We start from the raw sequence: 26935 nt of genomic DNA, 5'->3' as shown, positions 1-26935 counted from the left end.
TAATTGATTTGTGTGTTTGTATATGTGCAATTGTGTCACACCCTCCTGTCTAACAGTGCAATATTGAGATCCTGAGAGTTGGCCTGACCCCACAGGGCTACACCAGGGTGTGGTGGGCAGTGGGGCTGGGGTGCTTCAGGTCCCTGCAGGTCTCATGGTACCTGCCCAGTGCCTGCTGCACCCTGCCACAGATGTCAAAGCAGTGCTGGCACCACAGCCTGGCCTGGCTCAGTGCACACAGTGGCACTCATGAAGGCGGTGTTGCTACCAGTGCTTCTGTATACTGCACTAGTCTTCTCCCCTCCAAAGTATATCATCCACAGAATCCAGAGAGCCATGTGCATTTTCTTCTGGGGATCCAGAATGGAGAAAGTGGCAAGGAAGAACCTATACAAAAAGAAACGGACTGGGGGTAGGGGGATGCCAGACATCCATCTGTTCCTGTGGGCATGGTACACAAGCCTAATCTGCAAGCTGGTGACTGGGCCAGTGTCCAAAACAGCCTGTCTAGTAAAGTTTTTTCCAGGTCACCTCCTGAGACAGTGAGGGGTGTACGCACCAACCCACTAGAAACTGTGGAGCATGAACACTCCTGGTTCTACAGAGTCCTGAACAATTTCCAGAGTGAGTACAGGCTACAGAAGGAAAGCCCGGTGACTATGACTAACCACAGGAAGATACAGAAGGCAGTCAGAGACAGAGACATACTATCAACCATGGAGATGTGCCCCGAAGATGACTGCCAAGCCATCTGGAACTGGATCTTCCACAAGGACCTATGAAAGAACCACAGAGACTTGAACTGGCTAATAGTGCATTGTGCTCTCCCAATGAGGTCATGGAGATGCAGAAAGGGACAAGGAACTTGACTCAACTGCCACAGGAAAGCCTGCCAAGATGAAAGAGACCATCAACCACTTCCTTTGGCTCTGTCCCTATGTCAAGGGAGTGTGGAAAAGGGTAAGCTGGCTCCTTGAAGAGGTGACAGGAGTCAGGCTGATGACAAGGGAGATGGCACTGTATGGACACCTGACTACACAGTAGGGGTCTGAAACAGCTCACTTCAACCAGTTTGTGTCCTGCGTCAGGAGCATCCTGTGGCAATGCAGGAACCTATCAGTGTATGGACACACGGAGCTGGAGGAAACAGACTGTATCAAAATGTTTCTGATTGAACTCCAGTCCTACTACCGGAAAGTGGTGGGAGAGGATGGAGAAGATGCAGCCAACTCCACTTGGCAAAGGCTATTCAAAGACACTCTGAGAGGCGGAGTAGTCAGAGATAATGAAGATGAAAGCGACACAACCGGAGGTCGAAACAGCGATGATGACAACAGCAGTGTCAGTAGCAGCAGGAGTAACAGTGACAACAACAGAGGCAGGAAATAGGCATACAGTGTAAACCCCAACAGTGGGGTGAGAACTAAGAGACTGAGTTAAGGAAAGGACTGCGGATGGGGGTGTGGGGGCGCAGATGCAGAGGGATGACCATTGTGATGAGTGCATAGTTTTAAATGCGTTTTAAGGTTTGTGTACAAATGTTTATCCGGGATGGTGTGTGTATGTGTGTGCGTGTATATGTATATAAAACTATATAGAGAGAGAAATATAGTTTTCCAAATAAAAAAATTAAACATAGCATGCGCACGCACCCCTCCAACACCCCCCGCCACGCAACATCCCCCCCACAAGCACTCAGGAGCCGGGCGGGGACGCACCTAAGGGCGCTCCTCGTCCCTGTTCCCCCCGGCCAGCAGAGGGCGCAGTGCTGGACCCTCCCCCCTGGGGACAGAAACGCTCACCTGCCATGGCGGGGAGCGTCTGCTGTTGCTATGGGAACGGGGCTCCGTTCCCCACCGGAAGTGAAGGAGCTTTGCTTCCGGGTCGGGCCGCGGCTGCCGGGGACTGGGTTGGATCGGGGCGGGGGTTGCGTCTCGGCCAGGAGGTGGTGAGGGGCGCTGATCCCGGCCGCGCCAGCCGCCTCTGCGTGGGTGAGTGGGGCGCGGGCGGGCAGGGGCAGGGCAGGGTGCGGCGATGTGCCCCGCGCTGTGGGCTCGTGGGGAGCGGAGCCCCGGGGGCCCCGCGCGGTGCGATCCCTTTGACAGGCCGTTCCTTTTGTTCGCAGGGAGACCATGAGCTCGGCCGGGAGGCGGCGAGGGCGGCCCAACAAGGGCGGGGGCGGAGGCAGGGGCCGAGGTGGAGGCGGCAGAGGAGGTGGAGGCGGCAGAGGAGGTGGAGGCAGAGGACAGTCAAGCAAGTCTCACGCGGGTGGATTCAAGAAAGGCTCAAGCAGAATGTGGGACGAGGAAGATGACTTCTGCCTCTTTGAAGAACAAAGAACTGCACCGAGGTCATGAGCGGTTGTGTTTCTGGGGGGTTGTGACTAAGGCAGGTTGGACACTTCAAATTTCCAAAAATATAAAAGTATTTAAAGAGAGCATTTGAAGAGGTGCCACTTTGGTACCTGGGGAAAGTTTCTGGAGTTCAGATTTGGGAAGAAATCCACTTAAACATGGTTTATCTTTGATCATTAGAAAATTGAAAGATTAAAGCCGTTTTTGCTTAAGCCAGGGATGGGCAAAATACAGCCCACAGGCCAGATTCACCCCACCAACTGATTGGATCTGGCCCACAGGTGCCCCCATGGTGCTCCACATGGAGCCTAGCCCAAACCTGCTCCCACCAGGGCAGCCTGCGCTGCACTCGCACTGGCTCAGGTCCCAGCCAGCACACAGCTTCTGGCGGAGCTGTTCCCACTGTGACTGCAGCTGGCCGGGTGCTCCTCTGCACCCCTCACCTCCAGCATAAGCTGCAGGGCTGAAGCTTCCGCCCCTGCCCACATGGAGCAGAGCGGGAGGAGAAGCAGCCACTGGAGGCAAGGGAAACACAGCATCACCCAGCTGGCTGTAGCTGTACCCCATCAGAAGCTGCAAGCTGGCCGGGGGCCCCAACCCAGGCCCTGTGGCCCAGGCCAGTGGGGCTGTTCTGCTCCTCTTGCCACCAGCTGAGGCTACTGCTAGTTAGGCCTGTTCAAAATATCGACGGCTGTTTCATTTTGACACTGTTTCGACTTGTTTCAAGCTCAAAACAGCAAAATTTAAACAAAATAAAGGGTTTTGAAACTGCCTTGGAATAAAACAAGGGCAGTCAAAACGTTTTGAAAGTTTCGAAACGTTTTGTGTTTCAGAGCTCAAGTTGGGCTTGCCAAACAAAAAGTAAGGAGAGGGAGGGGGAAGAGAGGGGAAAGACCGCTCTCATATTGACTGCGTAGCTGGCCAGTGACTGTCATCCCTGAGGTTCCTTCCAATCCCAGTGCTCTGGGGTAGGGATGGAAAAACAACATAAACAGCAGCAATGTTTGAACAGCCCTGCTTTTTGTCACCCATGTCATGAGTTTCGCTTGTCAGCAGCCTGAGGTGCAGTTTCCCAGAAACCCCGGCACCTATCTCCTTGAAACGTGGCAGGCGTCATAGCCTCAGAAGGGTTTACTGTCCCTGCAAGTTTCATCCGGATCAGGAGAGAACTGCCAAAGTTATAGGCTGTTTCATGCTTCCCCCTTATAGCATATGGGCGATACATTGAAACGGTGTCAAAACAGTGAAACTGTTTCAACGAAACAAAATGGAACAGCAGTTTCGAAACTAAACGAAACTCGAAACAAAACGCTGTCTCGTCAAAATGAAATGGTGCTGTTTTGCACAGCCCTAACTGCTCCTGCCGCACCACTCCAGGCTGGCAAGTGGGAAGCTTCAGCCGGGTGGCTCCTGCCCAGCACATGGAGCTCCAGCTCTAGCTCCCAGCTGCCTTCCACCTGCTCCACCCACCCAGCATGATGAGCAGCCACCTGCAGATGGAACAGGTGGAAGGCAGCCTGGAGCTGGAGCTGCCCAGCTAACTGCTGGGGCAAAAGCCATCTGCCCAGAGTGGCACAGCAGGGGCAGGAGGAGGAGTCACTGCAGGTGACACACCAGTGGAGGCACCGTGGGTCTTTCCGGACATGGAATGGCACAGCAGGACCAGCAGCTGCTGCTGGAGGCAAGGGACAGAGAACAGCCCCACTGGCCCAGGCTATGGCCTGTGCACAGCTTCCAGTGGGGTTGTTCCCAGTGCATCTACAGCCAGTTCATAGGGCTGTGCGAGGCTTCAGACAGCTTTGGATCTGGAGAAGCTTTGGATGCTTTGGGGTCTGAAGCAGCATATCCAGGTCAAAGCGCTGGCCTCGTTAGGCTTCCCAAAGTGGTTCAGAGCTTCCAAAATACTTAGAAGCTGCCTCGGAGATCTGGCCATAGGGTATAATGGGGAAACAATAAAATATCTATAACTTTGTTGTTTTTTGTCTGATTTGGAAGAAATTTTCAGGGGTGCTAGACTTTGCAGAGAGGATGAAGCCTGCCAAGTTTCAAGAAGATTGGTGCAGGGGCTTGGGGGGAATGGTACCCCAAATTCGTGAAAGCAAAACTCATGTCATGTCTAGGCGTTACAACATAGCGTGGTGAAAACTGCAGAGCTGGTAGCTCTTACTGAGGCCACAAAGCCTGCCAAGTTTCAAGAATATCGGTGCAGAGGTTTGGTGGCAACTGCCCCTCAAGCTGCGGACAACCAAAACTTGTGCCATGGGTGCTTGTGGGACTGACTGTGTCTGTCTTGGGCCCGGCTGGGGAGGCGCTACTGCAGGCCTGGCTGCTGAGCTACTGTGTTACCGGTTACCAGTCAATCAATCATGATTCACAGGGACCAGCTCAATACACAGGACCTAGCTACTTCGTAAGGACTTAATGAGCATCAATTAGCACCGACAAAACCAGGCTAAGGAGAGGAAAGACTCAATACAAACAATCAACTGCCCCAGGACAGACAGTCTTGGCCCCAGTTTTGCCTGTCAACAGCTAGGGGTGCAGGGCCCCAGAACCCCCCTGATGTCCTTGACAGCTGGCAGGCATCATGGCCTTATCAGGGGCCACCATCCCTGCAGCTATCACCCTGCTGCACCTTAACACATGCAGTGTCACCCATGGCACGAGTTTTGCTTGTCTGCAGCTTGAGGTGTAATTTCCCCCAAACCCCTGCACTGATCTCCTTGAAACTTGTCAGGTTTTGTGGCCTCCATAAGAGCTACCAGCCCTGCAGTTTTCACCCCCTGTGGTGTGACACGCAGCTGTGACATGAGTTTGGCTTTCAAAAATTTGGGGTACAGTACCCCCAAGCCCCTGCACCACTCTTCTTGAAACTTGGCAGGTTTCATGCTCTCAGCAGAGGCTATCATCCTTGCAAGTTTCATCCAAATCGGACAAAAAATAAAGTTATAGATATTTCATTGATTCATTATACCCTATGGCCGGATCTCTGATCGGAGCTGCTTTGGCCAGATTGAGATGGAAACCCAGTCCAGATCTGAAGCGGCCGGATCTGAAGCCAGATAGGATCGCTGCCGACTCGCACAGGCCTATCAGTTGGGTTCTGCTGTGCTCCCCTCACCTCCCGGTGATGATGTGAACTTGTCCGGCTGCAGCAGGGCTGGGAACACTCCTGCCAGAAGCTGAGCACTTCCTGGAGCCAGGGCCCCCTGCCTCCACTGACCCTGCCTGTGGCAGTTCATTGAAGCTCCCTTTGTGGCCCTCGGTCCCAAATAATTACCCACCTCTAGGTTAAGCTGTAGCTTCACAAATAACTTATTTGCGAAGACTGTGATAAACATAGAATTATAACTTCCTTGCATTACTGAGAAAGAGATGGGGCAGTCTGCTGTTCAGATTGAAGTTGTATATGTAAATCATTTTTATTATAGCAACATAGGTCAGGTACAGTGTGTGTGACTTTTTTCAGTTATTTTCAATACTGCAATCTTCCTTTAACAGAAATCCAGGCTCTGTTTTATAGATTATTAAATAAGAGATTCTGTCATGTGTTAGAATGTTATGCTAGTACTTGTTGCCTCTTCTTAGAGAGCATTATTATGAAGATAACATTTCACAGGACAGCAAAGTAAATATTCCCAATTAGCCATTATACTTAGTTAAGTCATAATTCACAAATGGAACTTTTAAGATGATTAGACCGGTACTAGATTAGTTCCTAAAGATGAATGTATGAGTTCCAGAGAGCAGTTCTGGTCTTACTCTGGGGGCTAGAGAGGGTCAGGAGTAAAAAGTTATATCCATTTCTCATGTTGAACAGGAGAAGATGTAGCACCTTCTGGTTTCTCACCCCATGCTCAGTTCCCTAGGATTTACATGTGCTGCCGTTTGTAGTGACATTTTGCCTCTGGTTGCACAAGTGTGCCTGTGCTGCCGTAGGTCTACAGCAGTCCCTTTGCTAGTAAATGCAGAGTACAGGTATTAGAAAGAAGAATGAATGGGTCTTGTATCCAGGTTTCATTCCACAAGTAACTTTGTAACTATTTAGGAAAAAAATTTCTTTTGTTACTATTAAAATATATATTCCCAGTACAGAACTCTTCTGTACTGCATTGCATTGCATTGCCAATACTTTAAAATTACTTTTTAAATTTTTAATTGAATTTGAAGTATGTTTTACTGCAGATGCATGCCAGAAAGGGTGGCATATAAATCAAATAATAAACGGAAAAGCTTTATAGTTATTTGTGTATAATAGTGTATATGCAGACTTGTCAGATTTGTTACCTGAAATGTGTTCTAGCCATCCTATACTTAAGCATGCTTAGCTGTGCTATAACCTTCTGATGCTTTTATTTGGTTAACATTACATGAAAACACTACAGATCTGATCTCAGAACAAAGTAGGCTATGTAAAATACTGCCCAGCAAATAAAAACAACTGAGAATCCTCTTGAGGTTGTATGTTAGCAGTGTCACATTTTTCTCTGTTTTTTTAATGTTCTTTTGGGCTTGTAGTTGTTAGTATTATGTAGCTTTTTTGGATGTATGCATTTGATCTATTTAACTTCCATTTTGTATATAATGTATGGTATGTGTATGTTTACTTTTTAGATCAAGCTGTGTTAACAAAAGTAGGCAAACCAGACAGGGACCTGAGACAAGGATGCCTTTGCAGACTATACACATGACATCTGACAATCAGCGAAGAGTGAAAGAGCTTCTCCGAGAACTCCAAGGGCAAGAGCTGGCTGCTACCTCAGAGTTAGTTTAAATTTAAAAAAAACTGCACCCTAATAGTTCTTTCCTATAAGCTAATTTTAACAGATGTGCTATTATAAAGGAAAGCAGTATTTTTTCTACATTTTCACTTTACACTTTAGTTCACTTTAAAAAAAATTACACTTCTGAATCCTCTTCTTTCTCACACGCCATTAAATCAGTGAGAGTAAGAGAAAGAGAGGTAGAAGTTTCTGTTTAACCCAGGGGTTCAGTATTGTATCTGATCAACACCACCATTTTATGACATTTGAATTTAATAACTGTCTTTATCAGAGCGGCTGCCACTAGTGAGGAAGATTGCGATGAACCTGATTACCTTGATGATGATGAGCAATACTGGTCAGCAGACCAAGAAGCTTCTGAAATAACTACAAGGTTGTCTTCTGAACCAGAAGAGCACAAAATTGCAGAAAGCGAGGTGTCTCCATTTGCTGTGCATAAACTTTCCAGGTGAGTCCTTTCATGGTAAGTAATGTTTATAACCCAACAGGTAAATTACCATATGACTGATATGGTGAGCCTTCAATTCATGGAGCTTCCCCATTGACTTCAGGGAAGGTTCTGTTGGTAGAGGGTTAATAATAGGGTTGGCTTTTGTTAGGTCATTTATTCACTGAAAGATTTTAGAATAACAGTTCATGAAAAGATGTCCTATCCTTGCAGCAGTGAAATATTTTAATTACTGCATTTGGATGGCTTCAGTTATTTCCAAGAAACTAGTGAAATTACTTTGTGTTTATTTTGAAGTGTAATGATTCCATATAAGCTTATATTAAATGGGAATAATCAAATATGTTTGGGATTACTTCATATCATGTATATTTTGTGCCTCATATTTGTGCATTATTTCTTTTGTTCTGCCATAGGTATGGGTTTGATAGTGAGCATTGTCGGACAATATTGCGATCCTGCAATGGTAACATTGGGGCATCCCTGGAACACTTGCTGTTGCAGTGCTTCTCAGAAAGGTATGGAGATAGGATGAAAAGGTCTGAAGCAGCAGCTCAAGCCAGCAGGGAAGAATGCCTGGAACAGAGACAAGAAGAAGCTTTTGCTCTCCATTCAATCTGTGGAGAAAAATTTGTAGAAAGAATTCAAAACCGAGTGTGGGCTATTGGATTGGACCTGGAGTACCTAACACTCAAACTCAGCAAATCCAAACAGAGGCACAGTTCTGCCAAAGATGTGGCAAAACAGACTTTAAACAACTTATGTAAATTTTACCTCAGAGGAGGATGCAGGTTTGGCTCAAGATGCAAATTTAAGCATGAAACTCCTCCAAAACACTTGCTAAAAACAGCACAGAGTTCTGTAGATGATGCTCATCTGAGATCGAATTATAACACCTCTCCCTTGTATGAGCTGGAAATAAGATTTTCTGAGGATAACAAATACCCACTCCAGGCACCTGTTGTGGCTTTTTATTCTACGAACGAGAATCTGCCTCTGGCTTGTCGATTACATATTGCTGAATATCTCTATGAAAAGGCCCTAGAAGCTGCAGAGTCTAGTGAACCAGTGGTGTATGCTTTAATAACCTGTTTGGAAGATGAATCTGAAATAACCAAGTTACTTAGTAATACTTTCCACAAGTATAGTGTTCCTCCTTTGTCCTTGCTGGCAGTACCCTCCAGCAGAACACACACAGACATTTGTAAGCCAACATCTCCAGATAATTCATCTGTTGTAACTCAGATTTTGGAAGGTATGTGCAGTGTTGGAAATGTTTCTTCTTTGGTGTTCGGTTTATGGCAGTGGGAATACAGTCTGGAGGAGGGGTTGGCAACCTTTCTTTAACAGTGGATCAAATTAACACAGCTTGGTCTTAAGGTGAGCTGGAGGCAACAGTTGTTAGATATTCTGGTACTAGATGGTGCATTCTCATGCAAAACTTACTGAAGGTGAGTTGCATCAACTTCCGTTACAGTATCTTTTGGTGTTCTTGTTGGACTGGATAAAGTCTATTCATGGACTGTAGGTTGCCGACTCCTGGTCTAGAGCAGGTATCAGCACTCTATGCCCTGCAGTCCAGATCAAGTTTGGGGAGCAATTTTCATTGGTCCTGAAAACTTTTGACGTTGCTAGCAGTTTAGCAGTGAGTCACATTATGTCAGGACATCAGGGTCTGAGTTGGAAGTACAGTGGCAGCAGGGGGAATGATGGCCAGGCTGGTAGTGACAACCCACTTGTAAAGCAATCTGTGCTGATTTGGCCCACCACTCTTTATAGTGTGCTAATTGTTGGTCTAGAGGTTAAATGAGAGATCTAGGGTGAAGTTCAGATATCTGGGTTCTGTTCCAGATCTGGCGGTGGTTTAAGGGCATGCCACAAACAAAGCCCTTAATCTATTTGCTTTGGGGAGTCTTTTTCTATGTACAAGGGGATTTTTTCTTTGCAGAGGATGAGTAAACAGGGGCAGACATGACAAGTGTTGAGCAAATGAGCATGCCTAATATAGTATAGTTCTAATATAGCAGTGGCTAGAGTGCTAAGGCCATGGAGGAGACATTACGAGCTTCTGAAGTTTCAAAACCCCACAGGAAATTGTATTTTGAGGAAAACGGGCATCTCCTGTTGCTGACCAGTTTGGAACATTATATGTGTATGGGAAGGATGGATTATGCAAGGGGAAACTTAAAGTTTGTAGAGCTGTGCAATTATTTAGCAGAAAGGTATCTCCCCTTATAATTAGGATGGCATTCTAACCCCTTGTTTTGAATTGCCCACAGTTTTCCAAAGCTTTCAGTTTTTGAGCTGTAACTTCCCTTAACAGGTCTTTTTCCCCTAAGGCAGAGGTGTCAAACGTGTCTGGTCACAGGCTAGATGAGTGGTGTGGGACTGGTCCAAGGGGCAGATGAATGGCACAGGCCTATAGCCATTCCCTCTCTTTCCCATGCATGCTGATCTACTCCAGACCATTTGGGATGGGTGCCACACGTGTCACCCACTCAAGCTGATCAGATGTTTGGGAGGAAGAAGCCCAATGTATCAGATGCTTGGCTACCACCGCAGGACCAAACCACAGTGCCAGGCTTCTCATCCCACAGTGCTGCCAGGGCTGCAGCACTGCTGCTTTCACTCAAGTGCTTGGCAGCCAGCAAGTACAAATTTTGGCTGTAGATCCCCAGCAGCACAGCAGGAACAAGCCAGGCACCACAGCTTCATCTCATGGCAGCAGGCAAGTGTCTGGGCAAGAACTGCAATGCTAGAGCTGCAGCAACACCATGGAACAAGCTAGGCACTGCTGCTTCTGCCTGTGGTGGCAAGCAAAAGCCCAGGCAAGAGCAGTTGTGCTGGAGCCCCAGCAGCATCACAAGAAGCCTGGTATCACAGGTGCTTGGGTGCCACCACAGGAACAAGCCGTGGTGCTAGGTTTGATCCTGTGGGGCTGCTGGTGCTCCAGCACCATGGCTCTCACCCAGACTCTTGGCCACTACCATGGAAGATCCTCCATCCCAACCAAGGTCGGGGCAAAGTCTGTGGGCTGGATGATCCAACTCCACAGGTTGGATCCAGTCTGTGGGCAGTATATTTAACACCCTTGCCCTAAGGTGAGCTTTCTCAGGAAACTTGAGCAATAATAACTACATTATGTTTTTAACACATGGGGAGTAGCAGTATCATTTTCCTCTTGCATTTTTTCCCAAAAAAAAGTTTAGATGACTTTTTTTAAACAGCTCTACAGAGGAATTAGTAGAGGGTAGGGAACTGAAACTTCATATGGGTATCTATGTTCTAAGATACCTGCTTATAGCTCTGGTAATACCAGACTATCTTTATCAGGTCATCGGCTTATTTAAAGTAGGATCCTCAAAGGTGTTAAGGTGCCACTGGATGCATCTACTTTTGCAATTAAGACAATGCAATAAACTCTGGAGCAGTTCACATTGGAGTTGACTGCTTGCAGATGCAGCATCTATCTGTGTGTCCAGGACAGCAGCAATTAGAGCCATAGCAGAGCAGCCCTGGTCTGGCAGGGGACATAGGGGTCAGCTCTGGGCTCTGGATGGCAGCATTGTGTCACAGGGGGACTGGCAGGAGCTGTGGTTCTGGTCGCCAGCTGGTTGGGATGATTGAGCATAATTTGCGCCTGGCAGTCATGTCCACGTGAACATTTGATTGCATTTGATTACTCCGCTGTAAGATAGTACTGTCTGTCTTATGGCAGAGTTAATTAATTTACTGTACCCGAATATCAGCACTCGTGTGGACAGTAACACTTTACTATGGAGCTAATTAGTCAACTCATCAGTAAATTGCACATGTAGATGCACCCACAAAAATCAGTAGATGTCAACACCTAAAAATACCTTTTGAGGATCTGGGCTATGATCTAGTAATGTGTCTTGCAGTGCTTGAAGACCAAATGTAGAGTATCTCAGACTTCAGAATTGTGCAATTCTCAATCTCTGCAGAGAATTGAACATTAAGAGTTTTAGACTGTACGTTCCCTGGGTGTAGAAAGCATCTCCTGGTTTAAGGGGTGCTTAACCTCCAATGGTGGACCAAGTGTGGCTCAGACAGCCAGAGTGAATGGCCTGTAATGGCACATCATTGCAGGTTAACATTCCTGTTGCTCTTTACTTCTTTTCCCCTGCAGCTGTCCACTTCTATAGCTTTACAGAAAGGCTGTCAAACTACAGCAGTGATCTACAGCAGGGCCAGATGAGTAGTGTGGGGCCAGTCAATGCACTGGACCTGCAGCCTGGAGCTATGCCACCATGGTACTGGGAATTTGGTGGAAAGGCAAGTGGCAGCAGTATTAATTGCTATGGGTCCCAGAGCAACTGGTGTCTGTCTTGCTGCCAAATTTCTCACCTGCAGGCAGCTCTATGGGCCAGATGCCATGGCTCTGTGCCTGACCTAAATTGCTGCCTGCAAGTTGGAAATTTGGTAGTGAGATGAACGGTGGTTGCTGTGGCTGTGGGGTCCTTGCCCTGCCACCAGATTTCAAGCCCTTTGGAACAGATGACATGGCTCCATGAGGTGTATCTGACACCTTGTTCTACAGCATCTGTCACAATGGGTTCTAGGCCTGTGACAAGGGCTTCTAGGTGCTATAGTAGTACAAATTAATAATAAATTAATTTTATCTCTCAAGTCACAAAGGAGTCAGAACCTGAGGAGGAAGAGGAAGAGGAACCTGAACCAGTTGTTGTGGAGAATGAAAGTTATGTGAACCTCAGAAAGAACCTGTCCAGGAAGTATGACATGCAGGCGAAGTCTCTGTATAATGAAAATGTTAAAATCTGCAAGCAATTCCGAATAAAAAAGGTATAGTATAGAAACGGAAAAAGAGTCGTGTCAATTCTGGCTTTAACATAATAGTTCTTAAATTGTACTTAACAAGCAATTCTGCTCTGCAGGGTTCTCATGGATATATACCTATAGTATCCAAGTGCCCTCTGCTAGTGCAGACAGCAAGGTGTCTAACCGCTGTTGCATGTTGCTTGGTCTCTTATTCTTTCCCTAGGGGAAGATGCAAGTTCAGTGGAATATTTTGTTTTGACAGAGTTTGTTTTCTTTTAAAATATACATTTGTTGTTTATCTGTGAAAGAAGGCAGCAGCCAGAGAAATGTATCTTACTTTTATTTGTATTGTGATAGCTCTCAGAGCCTGGCAGAGTTAATTTCATAGTATTGGACCAGCCCCCTACAAAGTTCTGTCGTCTGCACAAATCAGCTCTGCCCTCGTGGTAGGGAGTTCTGCTGGGCCTGAGTAGCAAAGCTGTAACTGCTGTCTTCATCTTGGAACTTTCAGCTAATAAGTGTAAACATACTTATTTATCCAGGAGATCAGAGATTGCTGAGAACAATTGTGTATATTGTGCATTTCTAAAAATAACAGCAGATGCAATTCTATAACTAAATGTATAAGGATCAGTCCTCAGACTGCTCAGCATAAAGAAAATAAAAGAATCCTCTTTTGTGCTGTAAAAGTGGATGTTGTTGATTTGGGTTTTTTTGTGTGCTGCTACTTAACTTTTATAATACAATAGAATCCAAAGTAAGTTAGGACAGCATTGTGCTAGATGCTATGCAAACATACACTCTCTGAAGATATAGTCTATGCCCAGAAGAGTCTTACCTGGCTCATGTCGTGAGTAATTCTTCCTTTTATATTTTCACAATGAGGCTTCATAACTTGTAGAGGTCTAGTTTATAACCGGCCCTTCAGGGAAGGAAACTCTGCTTACATGGGTTCCATCCCACTGGCTGAATGACAGTAGCTCCTTAACCACCTGTATTCTTTGGGAAGCCATACCTGACCTACAAACAGTTGCTATGTAGGCAAACTTTGGTTAGGTTATAGGGTTTTTTAGCTGTTTTATTTTGTAGACTTCATATGCTAGCAGCCTTCTTTCTTTTACATTGCTTTTGTGGGTCAGCTGAAGGGTTCTGCAGGCTAGTAGTCATTTTCAGATTGTAGTAAGGAAATCATTGTTTTAGACCCTGGGCACAACACACAAACATTTTTGTATTCTGATGTCAATTATACAGATCCAGAGTGGACAGGTAATAAGGGCAGCTGCTGGGATAGGGCCTATTACAACTCTTCAGGAGTAGAAAAGCCCAATCATATTGAGCAAATGGCTAACCTGGGATAATTGTGGACACAACACCTATGCTAGTGTAAGTTAAACCAGCATATTTTTATTGCTGTTTTTTTCCTGGGATAACTACATTGGAGTCTATTATGTGTGTTCAGGTCTTTTGATAGTATTTATATCGTAGTTGCAGGCATTGAGAGTACAAGATTGTCACATGTGTTGTGGAGAGCTCAGGAGGTGATTCTGTCTTTGAAGTCCAGGTAGTAGTGTTAATTTTTTTCTTATTTAACTGCAAGGTAAGAATACAGGTACTCCAAGATACAGGAATTGGTTTTGTAAGGTTCTGTGGCCTATTTTATGAAGACTGAATAATTATAGTGATCCTCTCTGCTATTAAAATGGATGGATCTAGGCCAGGACTTTTCTTATCAGAGTGTTCAGTTTCTCTTCGTTATTGTTTGTCAGTCTTCTAGGCACTTCCAGTCCCTGTTGCTAGAAAGACAGAAGCTTCCTGCGTGGCAAGAACGCGAAAACATTCTTGATATGTTGCAAAGACACCAAGTGCTTGTTGTGAGTGGTATGACTGGGTAAGAATATGATTTTATATATAGGTTTGGAATATTAAATAATACACAGGAAAGCATATGTAGTTATACAAGCTTAGTTATGCTTAGTCTGAAAAGGTAAAGTGACCAGGTTCAAAATTCATTCAGATTAAAGTACTGTAGCCATAGATTAATTTTATAGAAGGTGTCGCACAAATTTAAAAAAATAGAAATTCAAAATAGAAGTCAGCCCTCTTAACTCCTGCTGGGGAAAGACATTTTAAAAAAAAACTAAATCCATGTTATTTTTCCATGCAGATGTGGGAAAACCACTCAGATTCCACAATTTATATTGGATGCTTCATTGGAAGGTCCTCCGAATAGAGTAGCCAATGTCATCTGTACTCAGCCTCGCCGGATCTCCGCTATTTCTGTAGCTGAACGTGTAGCCAAGGAGAGAACAGAAAGAGTTGGTGTTACTGTTGGATACCAGATCCGCTTAGAAAGTGTGAAGGTGCGTATCCTTTTTTTGTGTTTTAGTTTAGTTTATTAAAAATGGTCTTAGTACTTGTACAAGGAGTCAGACTTGCTGTCCTAGAGATGTTAATCCTTTATCAACAAGAACATGTTACTGAATGGCAAATTTCAGTGTGTGCTTTCTCATGCTACGCTGCCATTTTGCCTCAGTGCACACTTTAGGCTTCACCTACCAAGATAAGGTGGTAACTTTAATATTCAGTCATTGTTTAGCCCCTTTCCTGACGAGCCTCCTGGGACCTGAGACTTAACAGTAGTTTTTTGTATGTTTTGTTTTTGTTTTATTTTAATATCAGTGTCCATAGGGACTGGCTGAGACCACTGAATTATTTACTGCAGGTTACTACGCAGAAATTGAAGAATATAAATTCAGTTTGCAACAGTGTGAGTTGAGTTTAAGTTGGGTGTTAGAGTTGAAATTCTCTGTTTAATCTGTTCCCCCTTTTACAACTTCTTTCTTTAAGAAGCATCACTTTTTAAAAATTGTACTTGTCATTCCTCCTCTTCTGTGATCGGTTTTGAGCAATACGTTTCTCATTGACAATTTGCTGAAGACAGTAGAGAAGACTGAAAAATTAAAACTCTTAAAGACTTGAGGCTGAACAGTTGAAAAAAATATAATTAACTTTTACATACAACACAATGGATTCATTCACAATGACTCTCAATAGTTTTGCTAAGAATTTGATTTTTGGCTTTCAAGGCAATGTTCTTCTCTCACAATTTAAAGCTTGTAGTTTTAGCTTCGCTGTCACTTTCTGTTTTTAGTGACTGATTATAATCACAGCTCTTTTTCCTTTTGGCCTGTGGTATAAAGTATGTGTCCTGGACAAGTCTATTATTTTTCATTACTGAGCTGAACAGAGGTGAGAAATACAGCTTGTTCTGTTCTTTCCCTGTCTTATGGAAGCAGTCTCATCCCTGTCACAATCCCTCTTAATTTTAATGAAGGAAGTTAATGGTCAAACATACAGTTGCTGAAGCAGGAAAGAAGGAGATTGAGTTAGTTTATCTTTTTCATTCTTTCCCCAAACTGTTCCTTGATAAAAACTAGGTGCTGTAAAGATTTAAGAGTAAAGTTAGGAGGAAAAATTGTGCTTTCCTATCTGCAGCTGTTTATTCACTTATGAGCCAAATTGCCAGGCATGTGGGATTGAGCATGGTACCACATTGTCTGCTCTTTATATATTGTATAAGTAAAGCTATTTAACTGTCATTTTATTGAATGCTTTGTATCTTTGCCTTGCTGCTCAAGTCTTCAGCCACCAGATTGTTGTACTGCACTACTGGTGTGCTGCTGAGAAGACTAGAAGGAGACATGACTTTACAGGGAATCACCCATGTTCTTATTGATGAAGTTCATGAAAGAACAGAAGAAAGGTAAATAATTCCATTTTTTTTCATAACTGAAAGTTAGCACTGAGAACATGCTGCTGAAATTCAAATGCTTCTAGCCAGTTTGAAGTGGTGGGGTGGCATCATGGACAACCACAGGGAGAAACTGGCTTCTGATCCTACTGTCCTTATCCCAGTGGACTAAAGGATTGTGCAGTTGAGCAGAAAGCACCTGGCAGTTTCCACAGATATGGCTCCAGTCAGTTGTCACAATTGCTATTACATTCCTAGGATAATTTAGGATGGGTCTTGGAGGGACAATAGGACTTTTTAATTTCAACAAGCCTCATCATGATTTGGGTTCCTTAGGATACTATCCCTCCCACATTTTTGCCTGCTGCTCCCCAAATGCCCTAGTTCTTTCCATATCTCCTCTGGAAGTCATCACTTGGCTATAAAGACCCCTGTGTACTTAAGCAGTGGGCTCCAAATGGAGCTTGGTCTCCCTTCTTCCAGCTTGTTCCAATAGGGAACTTCTCGATTCACCTGACTCCTGCCTTCAGCTTTAATCCTTAGTCCAGCCTCGCCCAGTCTGATCCCATTTACCAGCTGGCATGCTGAAAGGGGCTAGGTCTGTGGGTAGCTCTTTCAGAAAAGGGACTTGGGGCTGCTCTGAAAGAGGCCCCTGAGTAAAGTGCTTTCTAGAGTAGTACACAATTTGCAGCTTACATAGCTAGTCCCTGGGTATATTTTGAATATGATGATTGTGACCTGTTGAGTCCTTAGCACAGATAGTTTATATCTAAGAGACCACCTCTCCCTCCCTGGAATGCAGCTATAGTCATTGTTAGGCATTCAAGCCGGTTCCCCATATTGTTGAAAAGGTGGGGAGGGCTGCTGTCAAGGACATTTCTTGTGGAGCCTCAGGACATAGAACTCAGTTACATCTCCCTGGTCTAAGATCTCCTAAACTCAGTTAACTTCCAGACATACTGGAAAACCTGAGGTTTTGGTGAGTGGTTTTTTTATGGAGTTTTTTGGTGGCAATTGGAAGCTATATGTTTATAAGATAGTCGGGCTGGGAAGGACCTCACAAAGTCATTTTGTCCATTCCCTGCTCAGGGCAGAATCATCCCTAACTAAACCATCCCGGCCAGGTGTCTGTCCAACCTGCTCTTCAGAATTTCCAGGGATGGAGATTCTACAGCTTCTCTAGATAACTTGTTCGAATGCTTGACCCACCCTCATAGTTCCTTCTAATCTCAAACTTAACTTCCTCTGCTGCAGCTTTAGGCCATGGTTCCTGGTCTTGTCCCCTGTGACCACAGAGAAAAGCCCATTTCCATTTTCTCTGTAATCGCCCTTCAGGTATTTGGAGACTGTTCTCAAATCCCACCTCAGTCTTCTTGAGACTAAATAACCCTAGCTCTTTCAGCCTTTCCTCTTAAGCCATATTTCCCAGGCCTCTAATTTTTGTAGCTCTCTGTTAGACTTTACAATCTGTCCACATCCTCCTTGAAGTGTGGGGCCCAAAACGGAACACAGTACTCCAGGTGAGGCCTTAACAGTGCTGAATATAGTGGAAGAGCCGCTTCTCTTGATTTGCAAGAGACATTCCAGTTAATACAGCCCAGTACACTGTTGATCTTTTTTGCAACCAGAGCACACTGTTGGCTCATATTCAGTTTATGGTTTACTGTAACCTCCTGAGTCCTTTTCTGCAATATTACAGCCTAGGCACTTATTCCCCAATCTGTATTTGTGCATGAAATTATTCCATCCTAAGTGCAGGACTTTGTGCTTATTCTTGTTGAATGTCATCTGATTTATTTTGGACAATTTTTCAGTCTATACCCTCCAGAGCATTTGTGATTCCACCAAACTTGGTGTCATCTGCAAATTTTCTATGTGTATACTTGATCCCCATCATCCAAAATCATTAATGATGATATTAAACAGTACTGGACCCAGGAGAGACCCCTGGAAACCCCATTTGATACCTCTTCCCACCTTAATATTGAGCCATTGATGACTACTTATTGTGAGCACAATGATCCAACCAGTTATGGGTCCGCTTTACATTACTCTCATCTACTCTGCATTCCTTAGTTTGTTAATGAGAACATTATGGGAGATGGTGTCAAGAGCCTTGCTAAAGTCAAGGTATGTATTGCATCCATTATCTTCCTTCCATTCACAGAGCTTGTCACCTTATGGAACAAGTCATGTTGGTCAGGCATGACTTGTTCTTAATGAATCCATGCTGGCTGTTCCTGATCACCTTGTTCTCCAGGTAATTCCTTGAGGGCCTACTCCATGGTCTTTCCATGTATTGAGATCAGACCTACTGGTCTGTAAGTCCCCAGATCCTTCTCCTTCCTTTTCTTAAAGATGAGCACTATATTTGCCCTTTTCCAATCATCCAGGACCTTACCTGACCTCCGTGAGTTCGCAAAGAGGATAGCCCACGACTCCAAAATTAACTCAGCCAATTCCTTGACTGTCCTAGGGTGCATCCCATCTAGCCCTGCTGATCTGACAGCTTCTATCTTCTCTAAGTAATCCCTCATCTGTTCTGCTATTACTGTAAGCCATTTGACTCCTTCATTATCTTTGCTGCCAACTGTGCTCATCATCTGTGACTAGATTGCTTTCTCCAATCTGTAAAGTTCTTGAGGAAGGCCTAAAAAGGACTTGTCTGCTGCTTTGATTTGCTCTCTGCTTGAGTTAATCCATTATTGATATTTAACACTGTTGCATACTTGTTCTTATGCTAGCCTTAGCTTAATTTTTAGGGGTCCTAGAGTTATTATTCAAATATGTACTAAGTAATCCAGAAATTCTTGAAAGGGACAAGCAAAAGTTAGGTTACTTATAGTACTTTACCAGATTAATAGCTGGAGGTTATTCGCCATAGCAGTACTCCTGTGGGTGAAGTTTGTTTTGGTGCTGGTAGTGTCATGTTCAGGAGAATTTCATGAAAGTGAACAGAGTAACAAGGGGGGAAATGGGTTTGAAAACCAGCATTGAAGTTCAAATGTCTTTTGCTTGTTTTCTTCAGTGACTTCTTGCTGCTGGTTTTGAAGGATATAATAGTTCAGAGACCAGACCTGCATATCATACTGATGAGTGCCACCTTGAATGCAGAGCTTTTCTCCCAGTACTATAACTCATGTCCCATTATTAACATACCAGGTGAAAAACAGTTTTTTGGTTTCTCTGTTTTTTTTTAATTGCCCATCACCATAATTATTTCCTAGTTTGTCTTCAGCTTTGTTGAGAAATGACATATGAGCAGGAAGGAGGTGTGTGTTAACAGCACTGTCCAGGCCAGTGAGAAAGGGCACTGTAAGACCAACTTGATAGTATTGCTATATTTTACAAAGTTTGGGAAACATCATTGTGTTTGATGTATGTTCAGTGCTCTTTTTTATTCTTTTGTTAGTATTTTTAGCACAGGGCTTCCCCTACATTAAATATTAGCAATTTGACTCCATCACAGAAGATATAGTAAAGTACTTGTAGTCAGGATGAATTCAGAACACACAACATGGGTCCTGGATGGCCAAGACATACTAATATACATTAATAGGTCTTATTTCAATCTCTATAGCTTTCCTTGATTATACCCCATTTCACCTAAATTTTCACCTCCTTAAAAGTTTAATTTAATGTTGCTGTTTTATGAACAGTAGGGGTTGATTCCTATAGCAGTATTAGGTAAATCTTCCTTTCTTAGGAACCACAATCTCAGGCTGCATGCACGCCCTCAGACTCTACATCTCGATAGTTAAAATACCAAGACTGAGACTTTTATTGTCAGACATCCTGCTTAGTAAATGTGTAATTTATAAGACTTTGATTTGAACATTAACTGGTGACTGCTTAACTATCAGATGAGATCTGCTAGTCAACACCAGGCTTGGATTAAAAGAAAGTAGTTGAACCTGAACCAAGGAAAAGGAGTAATGATACTGTTGGGCAAAGGTTAATTATTCAGAGTTGGTTCTTCAGTCAACTATTTAGATTATCTCTTGGACTTCCTATTGATAAGGGATATCTAGTTAGAAGAAGCAGCAACAGAAAATACTTTTCATTTATCACCATTAGCTAGCTAAGAGATCTCAGATGCAGACTTAATCACATTTGCAGTGTCTAGGCTTTTGAGTATTGCCACACAATTAAATCATAGGCAGTAAAACTTCAGATTAGGCAATACAGAATAACCCCTGCTGATCAATACAGATCAAAGATTACCGCTATCTGGTGCTCCAGTTACTTCACTATAGCCCAACTAAAACTAGGTCACATATTTAAGGTATTGGTTTGGGTTGTCAGAATTCATAATAAACTGAGCCTGACTTTTTTTATGCACAGCCTGACCTGCAGTCCTCAGAATGATGAACTTTCTATAACGGGTTTTCAGCCTTTTTTGGTTAGCGTACCCTAGGCAGCTGGTCAATAAGTAGGGAGTCCACCAGTCAGTTGATGAACAGGGGTGGAGGGGGGTCTTTGTGGGCAGTGGCAAAACCAGATGTGCCCCTGCTTCTTTGCAGTGCTGCCACATATCCCCTGGGGCCTTCCCAAGTACCCCCAGGGGTTTGCGTACCCCTGGTTGACAACCGCTGCTCTATAACAATGAAAACGAAGTCTATTTGGTCTGCGGTCTACAGCTTTGGAATTCAATTGCACAAGAGCCAAGAATGGCAAGAAAACCAATCTTGGGCCATCTCGCTTGCTGGGGGAAAAGTTTGAGTACCCCTGGTCTAGGGAATGTATGAGAAGAAAGTTTTGGTTGGTAACATCTTTTATTGGACTAACTGTATAGTTTGAGTTAGTTAGACAAGCTTTCAGGCATAAAATACCTTTCCTCAGGCCCCAAAGCTTGTCTAACATCTCTCCCAAATGTATAGTTTAGTCAAGGAGAAAATATTCCTGAACAAGTCTTGCTTCTTGCATGCTGTCAAAACGTTCTTGGAAATGGTCTGCCATCTGTTTGGTACAGTATTGTTACCGTCTGCAGGATGGATCTTAAAGAAGCCTCAGACTCCTCATAGTCTACCTAAATCACAGGGGTACTTCTCCATTTTCACTGATTAATTGCGGCAAGGTTCTAATTCCCCAGTCATTTTGTGATGGCCCTGCCCCCTGACACTGATTGGCAGAGGGGCCCCAAGGAAGCAGAGGGATGATGGGGCAGCTGCCATTTTGATTGCTGACTACCCTTTGTGCCACCCCGCCTCTTGGCGCTGATTGGCAGTGAAGCCTCAGCGGAGTGTGATGAAGGGGTGGCCGCCAACTTGTCTGCAGCCCTTTGTGCTGCCCCGCCTCCAGGCAGCAAGGACCAGTGGCTCCCACTGGGGAGCCAGCATTTTATTTTTATTAAGTTGGGGTTTTTTTGTCATTTTTTGTGGTTTCCATAAAATCCATGAAGCCACAAATTAAGTAGGTCCCTATTTATATGGTCACAGAAGTTGAAAAAGTTGTGAAACCAGCATAAGAAATTGTAACATTTATTCCCCATCCTTCTGCATGCTTATCTAAAATAATAGTTTGCATGTTGTTTTATTGTTCTTACATTTCTTTGTAGGTCGAACATTTCCTGTGGATCAGTTTTTTCTAGAAGATGTAATTGCGATGACGAGGTATGAAATTTCTGGCAGTATGCTTAGAAGTAATTGGTTTTTGGAGTTCTAATAGGCTAGTAATCTATTGACCTCATGTTATCTCTGCATATAAATTAATAATAGTATTTGGTTGATTCTTACCTGTAATCTGAGACCTCAATATTTGATGATGCGTTTATTCTAAAACTACACCTCTGCTTGTAGTCTAGGACCGTTCAAAGGTCACTGTCGAGAATTGGGCACATTGCACTAGACACTGCAAAGATCAACAACAATTAGAAATGGTCCCACCCCTGAAAAGTTACCAGTTCTCAAGTGCTGTCAGTCTTCTGGACCTTCTTTTATTTAAGGTCATGTCTTTATTGCAGTTTGTGACCTGTCTTTTTTTTATAGGTGCAATTCCATGATATTCTTTATTGTGCACTTACAACTCCTGTTCCAACACAACAGATCCAAACACTGGAAAGATTTGAATAGGCCAGGGTTTTGGAAACTCCTTCAGTTTGAGGCATCTTTGATGCTGTTTAAGTTTAAACCAAATACATTGAAATAGGTCTTAACATGCATTACAATATTTAGCATTGCTGGAAATTGCACAGATTAGGTCTGAATTTCAAGCTGGATATGAGTGTAGGCTTAGCATGAACTCCTTCTTGATCTGACCACCAACACTTTCAGGCTGTCAGGAGAGCTGCTTTTCCAGTGCAAGAAAGCCCTGCGATGATGGCCTGGCCCATTAAACTTATGGAGAAGCTTACAAAATTCAGCTGAAAAATTTCTCCTTAGCTAGAAAGTCAAAATGTGAAACACGTAGTAATACATTACTATCGTATATTCAGTAGCACTCACAAATATATTGGCATCATCTCACAAATCTTTAGTAGTTCTTAGATGTCTTGTAACACAAGAAACATAAAGCCAGACTTCAGTGCTGAGGGTAAAAAACAGAAAGTAAACACAGGCTGCTATGTAAAGAATTTTTCTTAACTTTGTCATGTCAATGGACTAGACAAGGATTTTTCTTGTCATATGTAGCTGCAGAGTCACTCCCAGCTGTCCTGTTTCAGATGGAAAGCTATTTAGTCAGTTGTGAATTGCCCACAGTTTAATTGCTGTAGCATTTGGCTGGGTGTTGAACTGTGGGATCCAATTTATAATCGGGAACACTCAATGGACCATCTCCTAGGTATCTCAGAGCACCTCTGTCACAGCCACCAAGACCCCACCAAGGTAGTTCTGAACCTCAAAATCAGTGAGCCGTTATGCCAAGAAAGACTGCTGTGAGCTGCAGATGAGGCCTTTTTTGGCAGTCAGTCAGCTACTCAGGAACCCCTTTACCCAAGAGTTTAGAGCAACCAAAAATTTCATCTGCTTCAGAATAAAAAGCAAGACATACCCACAAAGCTTATTGCATTTAAATTACTGCTCTGCCTGGTTTTGGAATGGATGATAAAAGAACAGAAACATAAGTGTGAAGTTGAATTTCTAGTACTCTTACTTGCTCCTAAGAGTGACAGAAATAAAAACTTAGGACCTACTCATTCTTCATATAAATTTGTAAGGCTTTTATATACCATGGTGATAGGTATGTCAGCTTCTCATATTAACAGTTCAAAGGAGACTAAAAGCAACTTCTTTCCACACGCTTGAATTCTCTGCTCGTATTCAGATATGTCTTAGAGGATGGTAGTCCATATAGGCGAAACATAAAGCATGGTTCTAATGAGAAACTTAGAGCAAGACACAGCAGAACTGCTCTTGAAGAAGTAGAGGAGGATCTGAGGCGTGCTGGCTTTATCCAGGATGAAACGACTGTCAAGGATTCAGTCCCAGACCAGCAGTTAACTTTTAAACAACTCCTAATACGTTACAAAGGTAATCTCCCTGTCTTTTAAAGCTATCACAATGGCTTATTGACAAACCAAAGTGGTGTCCTTGAATGTATATCACATATTTTCATAATTAGAAGTGTCATGGCTTTGGAGTTAAACATGACAGTAGAACCATATGATCAAAAACCCACTGTCAGTTAAAATAAATCCTGTTCTACACTAAACTACAGGAAATACTGGCCTCTCCGACAATTCTTAGCATATGTTAAAGGACTGGTTTTGGCAATAACCTATTATATTACTGTTCCTTTTTAAGTATATTAGGCCCCCTCTACATGTACAGGTAAAGGCATGATTGGATCTAATGTGTAATCTCCACAATTGTGCCTCCTGCCATACCACACATGGGTGGCAGGAGGCGCAGTTGTGGGACTCTGCTTCAGATCCAATTGTGCTTTTATTGCTGGTGTAGTGGGAGCCTGCACTGGCAGAAAACAGGCTCCCACAGCTGGAAGCCCCCTTTGCTGAGGGTGCTCCAAGCCATGGGGGGGTCATGTATAGCTGGGATTGAGAGTCCCACATTCAATTATTGACCCAAGGGGGCCAAGGGGATCATGGTAACTGCAATCCCTACACCTCACCCTGGCTCTTGGTCCTACCTGTGCCATACTCTTGGTCCCAGCCCTGACCTTGTCAGGCATGAGACTCTGGGTTCCAGCTGCATGTGTCATGCAGCTGGGACTGAGCCCCTTCAGGTGCAGAGATTGCAGCTGCCATTCCTCTTTGCCCTGGGGGCTTTCATGCACCCCCAAGCCTTGGGGATCACAGCTGGCACAGTCCCCTGACCCGCGAGTTTCATGCTTGGGCCTGGTGCATCCCTGTGGCTAGGAGCCCTGTCAGCTGACAGGGCTCCCAACTGTAGAGGAGATCCTGCTACATGTGCAAATTAAAGCTCAGTAGCAACCAAGTATAAAGTTTAGTACACATTTTTGAGATTTAACTTTATAGCTGGTTGGGACTTTTTATTGTGTGATAAGTATTTTGCATGTGTAGCTGGTCTTAAGGTAGTTACACAGATGACCAGTTAATTGTGTGATACCTCTAATATGTAGAGGGGGCTTTCTTATGAGCCAGATCCTAAATCTAAATCCACACCTAAATCTTCCTGGTGCTAGATTCTCAAAATATTTTCTTCCATATGTCCTCTAAAAGAATTCCACACACCCCGGTTGTTCACTGTGAGCACTCATGCTTTAAAGTCTTCAGATTCCTGCCTTTGTAGGCTAGAACAGTCTGCAGTGATAGTGCCAGGGCTTTTGTTGGATACTGCTGAAGATGTATTTTGATCTGTTAGTGAGTGGCAGAATAAGGTTTAATCATGTCACCCTCTCCCTCCTTCCATTGTAATTTATGATGCACAGCTCTGAGATCGCCTCTTGTAGGATGGCTCTGGTAGCCCTGAAGGATATCGCTTTTTTTTGTTTTGGAGTTTGTTTGTTTTTTGTTGGTGGGGGAGGTGGTCATGGGGGAGAAGGTCTGTTTTCCTTTGGAGGACTGAAATTCTGAGAGATGAAAGAAAGAGCTTGTGAGCGGTGTCCTGAAGGCTCAGGTGTCAGTCATTAAGTGGGTGTAAGACCTTTTTTAGCTCTGTGGCAGTCCCAGGTCTTGTCTGATTGTGGTCTGGGGGTGCACAGGCTGAACCATCCAAAGAGTACAGGTCCTGAGGAGTACATGAGACCTAATGAAATGTGAGAGAGCTGAATGGAAAAAGAGTAAAATAAAATGGAAGCAGTCTAGTGAGTAAGAGGGACAGAGAGAAAAGTGTGAATGAGTAGAGGGACCAAGTGGAAAAGGAGATGAGAGGTAACACTCAAATATTACACTCATATTAGCATCCTGAGCCCTTTCAGCTAAATCTATAGGACAGAATAGCCTCTGACCAAAGGTTGAATTCGTTGTGTAGCCATATCTTACTGTATTGTATGTCGTATGTTATTAGACATGGACTTGCCTCTGTGCTCCTGGTATATTCTACTTTTTTTCTTTCAGGAGTTAGTAAATCAGTGTTAAAAACAATGGCTGCCATGGATTTCGATAAAGTTAATCTTGAATTAATAGAGGACTTACTGGAGTGGATAGTCAGTGGCAAACACTCATACCCACCAGGTAACATGATTGTCCATTATGGTTTGAACGGAGCATTCACCTAATGCTTATGCATTTGGGTGAATTCTGTCAAGTTGACAGGTTTGCACTAATTAATTTCCACAATTTCTGATTTTACTTGATTCTCTCCACTTGATTTTCTCAGAGGTGAGAGCCCCTTGTTTCTGTAGGATGGACAGAACAAGCACTTGGTCTTGTCTGTTTAAACCAGGGGTCAGCATCCTACAGTCCACAGGCCAGATCTAGCCAATGGAGCTTTTGTTTTGGCCCACAGAACTATGGTTTTTGCAGCATCTGGCAGTCGAGACCTCTCCCTGTGCTAAGCCACAGTCAGCCACCTGGGGCTCTGGCAGAGGGGAAATTCTGTCCATGTCATGCTGCAGCTGAGTAGCGTAGGCTCTGGCAGAGGGGGGCTTTTGCAGCTGAATCATGGGAAGAAGTGGCAGTGGCAGCTGGGCCCTAATGCCTGCCCAACTCCAACCCAAACTGGGTCATTCCAGCCCCCAGCTTAGACTGGAAAGTGTTGCCAACCCCTGGCTTAGACTGCAAGTTCTTTGGAACAGGGACTACTGCTGTTTATGAGCTCATACAGCACACTGCAGAGTACTGTTCTAGTTGGACTCAGGCCTTTGTCCACTCTCAGAGTATCCTTGTCTAATAATATTTTTTATCCAAATGCCTCTATTCTCTTTTTGTCTACGTCTTTAGGTGCTGTCTTGGTATTTTTGCCTGGTCTAGCAGAAATTAAGATGCTTTATGAACAGCTGCAGTCAAATGCCCTTTTCAATAATAGACATAGTAAGCGGTAAGTCAAAAGGTGTCCTAAAACTTATCATTTTGTTGAATTAAAGCAGAAAGAAACTGATTTATTAAAGATATTGCTGCAGTTCTGTACAAGCTCTAATATCTCAGGCCAATTGGAAGTGAAAGTTATTGAAAGGTTGAGACAGGTGGCAAAGGGGTGAGCCTTTATGTACCACTGGCTGTTTACTTTTGTTCCTTTGGAATAGGTTCTTTTTAACTAGCACAAAAATCTACAGGCACATATGGCAAGTTGGTGATGGAAGCTTTAGACCAGTGTCCTCAAGTTGGGGAAGGGAAAATTTATGTTTTCGTGACCAAAATTAAACCTAGTTGTGGCCTTGGCTCCACCACGATCCGCTGGCTGGGAAACTGGCTCCGTGGTCGGACCCAGAGGGTTGTAAT

At 44.0% G+C, this 26935-nt stretch overlaps 2 protein-coding genes and 1 long non-coding RNA gene across 5 annotated transcripts in view; 2 read left to right on the top strand and 1 right to left on the bottom strand.

Moving 5' to 3' along the window:
• The window catches only part of MORN2 (MORN repeat containing 2), a 13986-nt gene extending 12121 nt beyond the window's left edge, over positions 1 to 1865 (bottom strand). Inside the window, exon 1 of one of the 2 annotated variants that reach the window (XM_019549055.1) lies at positions 1803 to 1865. In XM_019549055.1, coding sequence (XP_019404600.1) covers positions 1803 to 1809 — 7 coding nt within the window. In that variant the 5' untranslated portion in view covers positions 1810 to 1865. The remainder of the gene's footprint in view (positions 1 to 1802) is intronic. The other variant, XM_019549056.1, reaches the window with a different exon arrangement.
• A 47-nt stretch (positions 1866 to 1912) lies between these two features.
• The window catches only part of DHX57 (DExH-box helicase 57), a 41078-nt gene continuing 16055 nt past the window's right edge, over positions 1913 to 26935 (top strand). The window contains exons 1-14 of one of the 2 annotated variants that reach the window (XM_019549047.1): positions 1913 to 1991; positions 2126 to 2350; positions 6969 to 7118; positions 7410 to 7586; positions 8003 to 8841; positions 12238 to 12410; positions 14153 to 14274; positions 14551 to 14746; positions 16025 to 16149; positions 19166 to 19299; positions 21695 to 21749; positions 23401 to 23606; positions 25613 to 25729; positions 26438 to 26534. In XM_019549047.1, coding sequence (XP_019404592.1) covers positions 2133 to 2350; positions 6969 to 7118; positions 7410 to 7586; positions 8003 to 8841; positions 12238 to 12410; positions 14153 to 14274; positions 14551 to 14746; positions 16025 to 16149; positions 19166 to 19299; positions 21695 to 21749; positions 23401 to 23606; positions 25613 to 25729; positions 26438 to 26534 — 2609 coding nt within the window. In that variant the 5' untranslated portion in view covers positions 1913 to 1991; positions 2126 to 2132. Of the gene's footprint in view, positions 1992 to 2117; positions 2351 to 6968; positions 7119 to 7409; positions 7587 to 8002; positions 8842 to 12237; positions 12411 to 14152; positions 14275 to 14550; positions 14747 to 16024; positions 16150 to 19165; positions 19300 to 21694; positions 21750 to 23400; positions 23607 to 25612; positions 25730 to 26437; positions 26535 to 26935 lie in introns of those variants that run through there. The other variant, XM_019549048.1, reaches the window with a different exon arrangement.
• LOC109319467 lies at positions 19685 to 21263 on the top strand. The gene is made up of 3 exons (XR_002103513.1): positions 19685 to 19696; positions 20609 to 20612; positions 21162 to 21263. It is a non-coding gene; the product is annotated as an uncharacterized LOC109319467 (long non-coding RNA).

Source organism: Crocodylus porosus, unplaced genomic scaffold, assembly GCF_001723895.1.
Source record: "Crocodylus porosus isolate Cpor-Errol unplaced genomic scaffold, CroPor_comp1, whole genome shotgun sequence".
Lineage (NCBI taxonomy): Eukaryota > Metazoa > Chordata > Crocodylia > Crocodylidae > Crocodylus > Crocodylus porosus.
The sequence above is the reverse complement of the archived record's forward strand: the minus strand, read 5'-3'. Positions and strand labels throughout refer to the sequence as shown.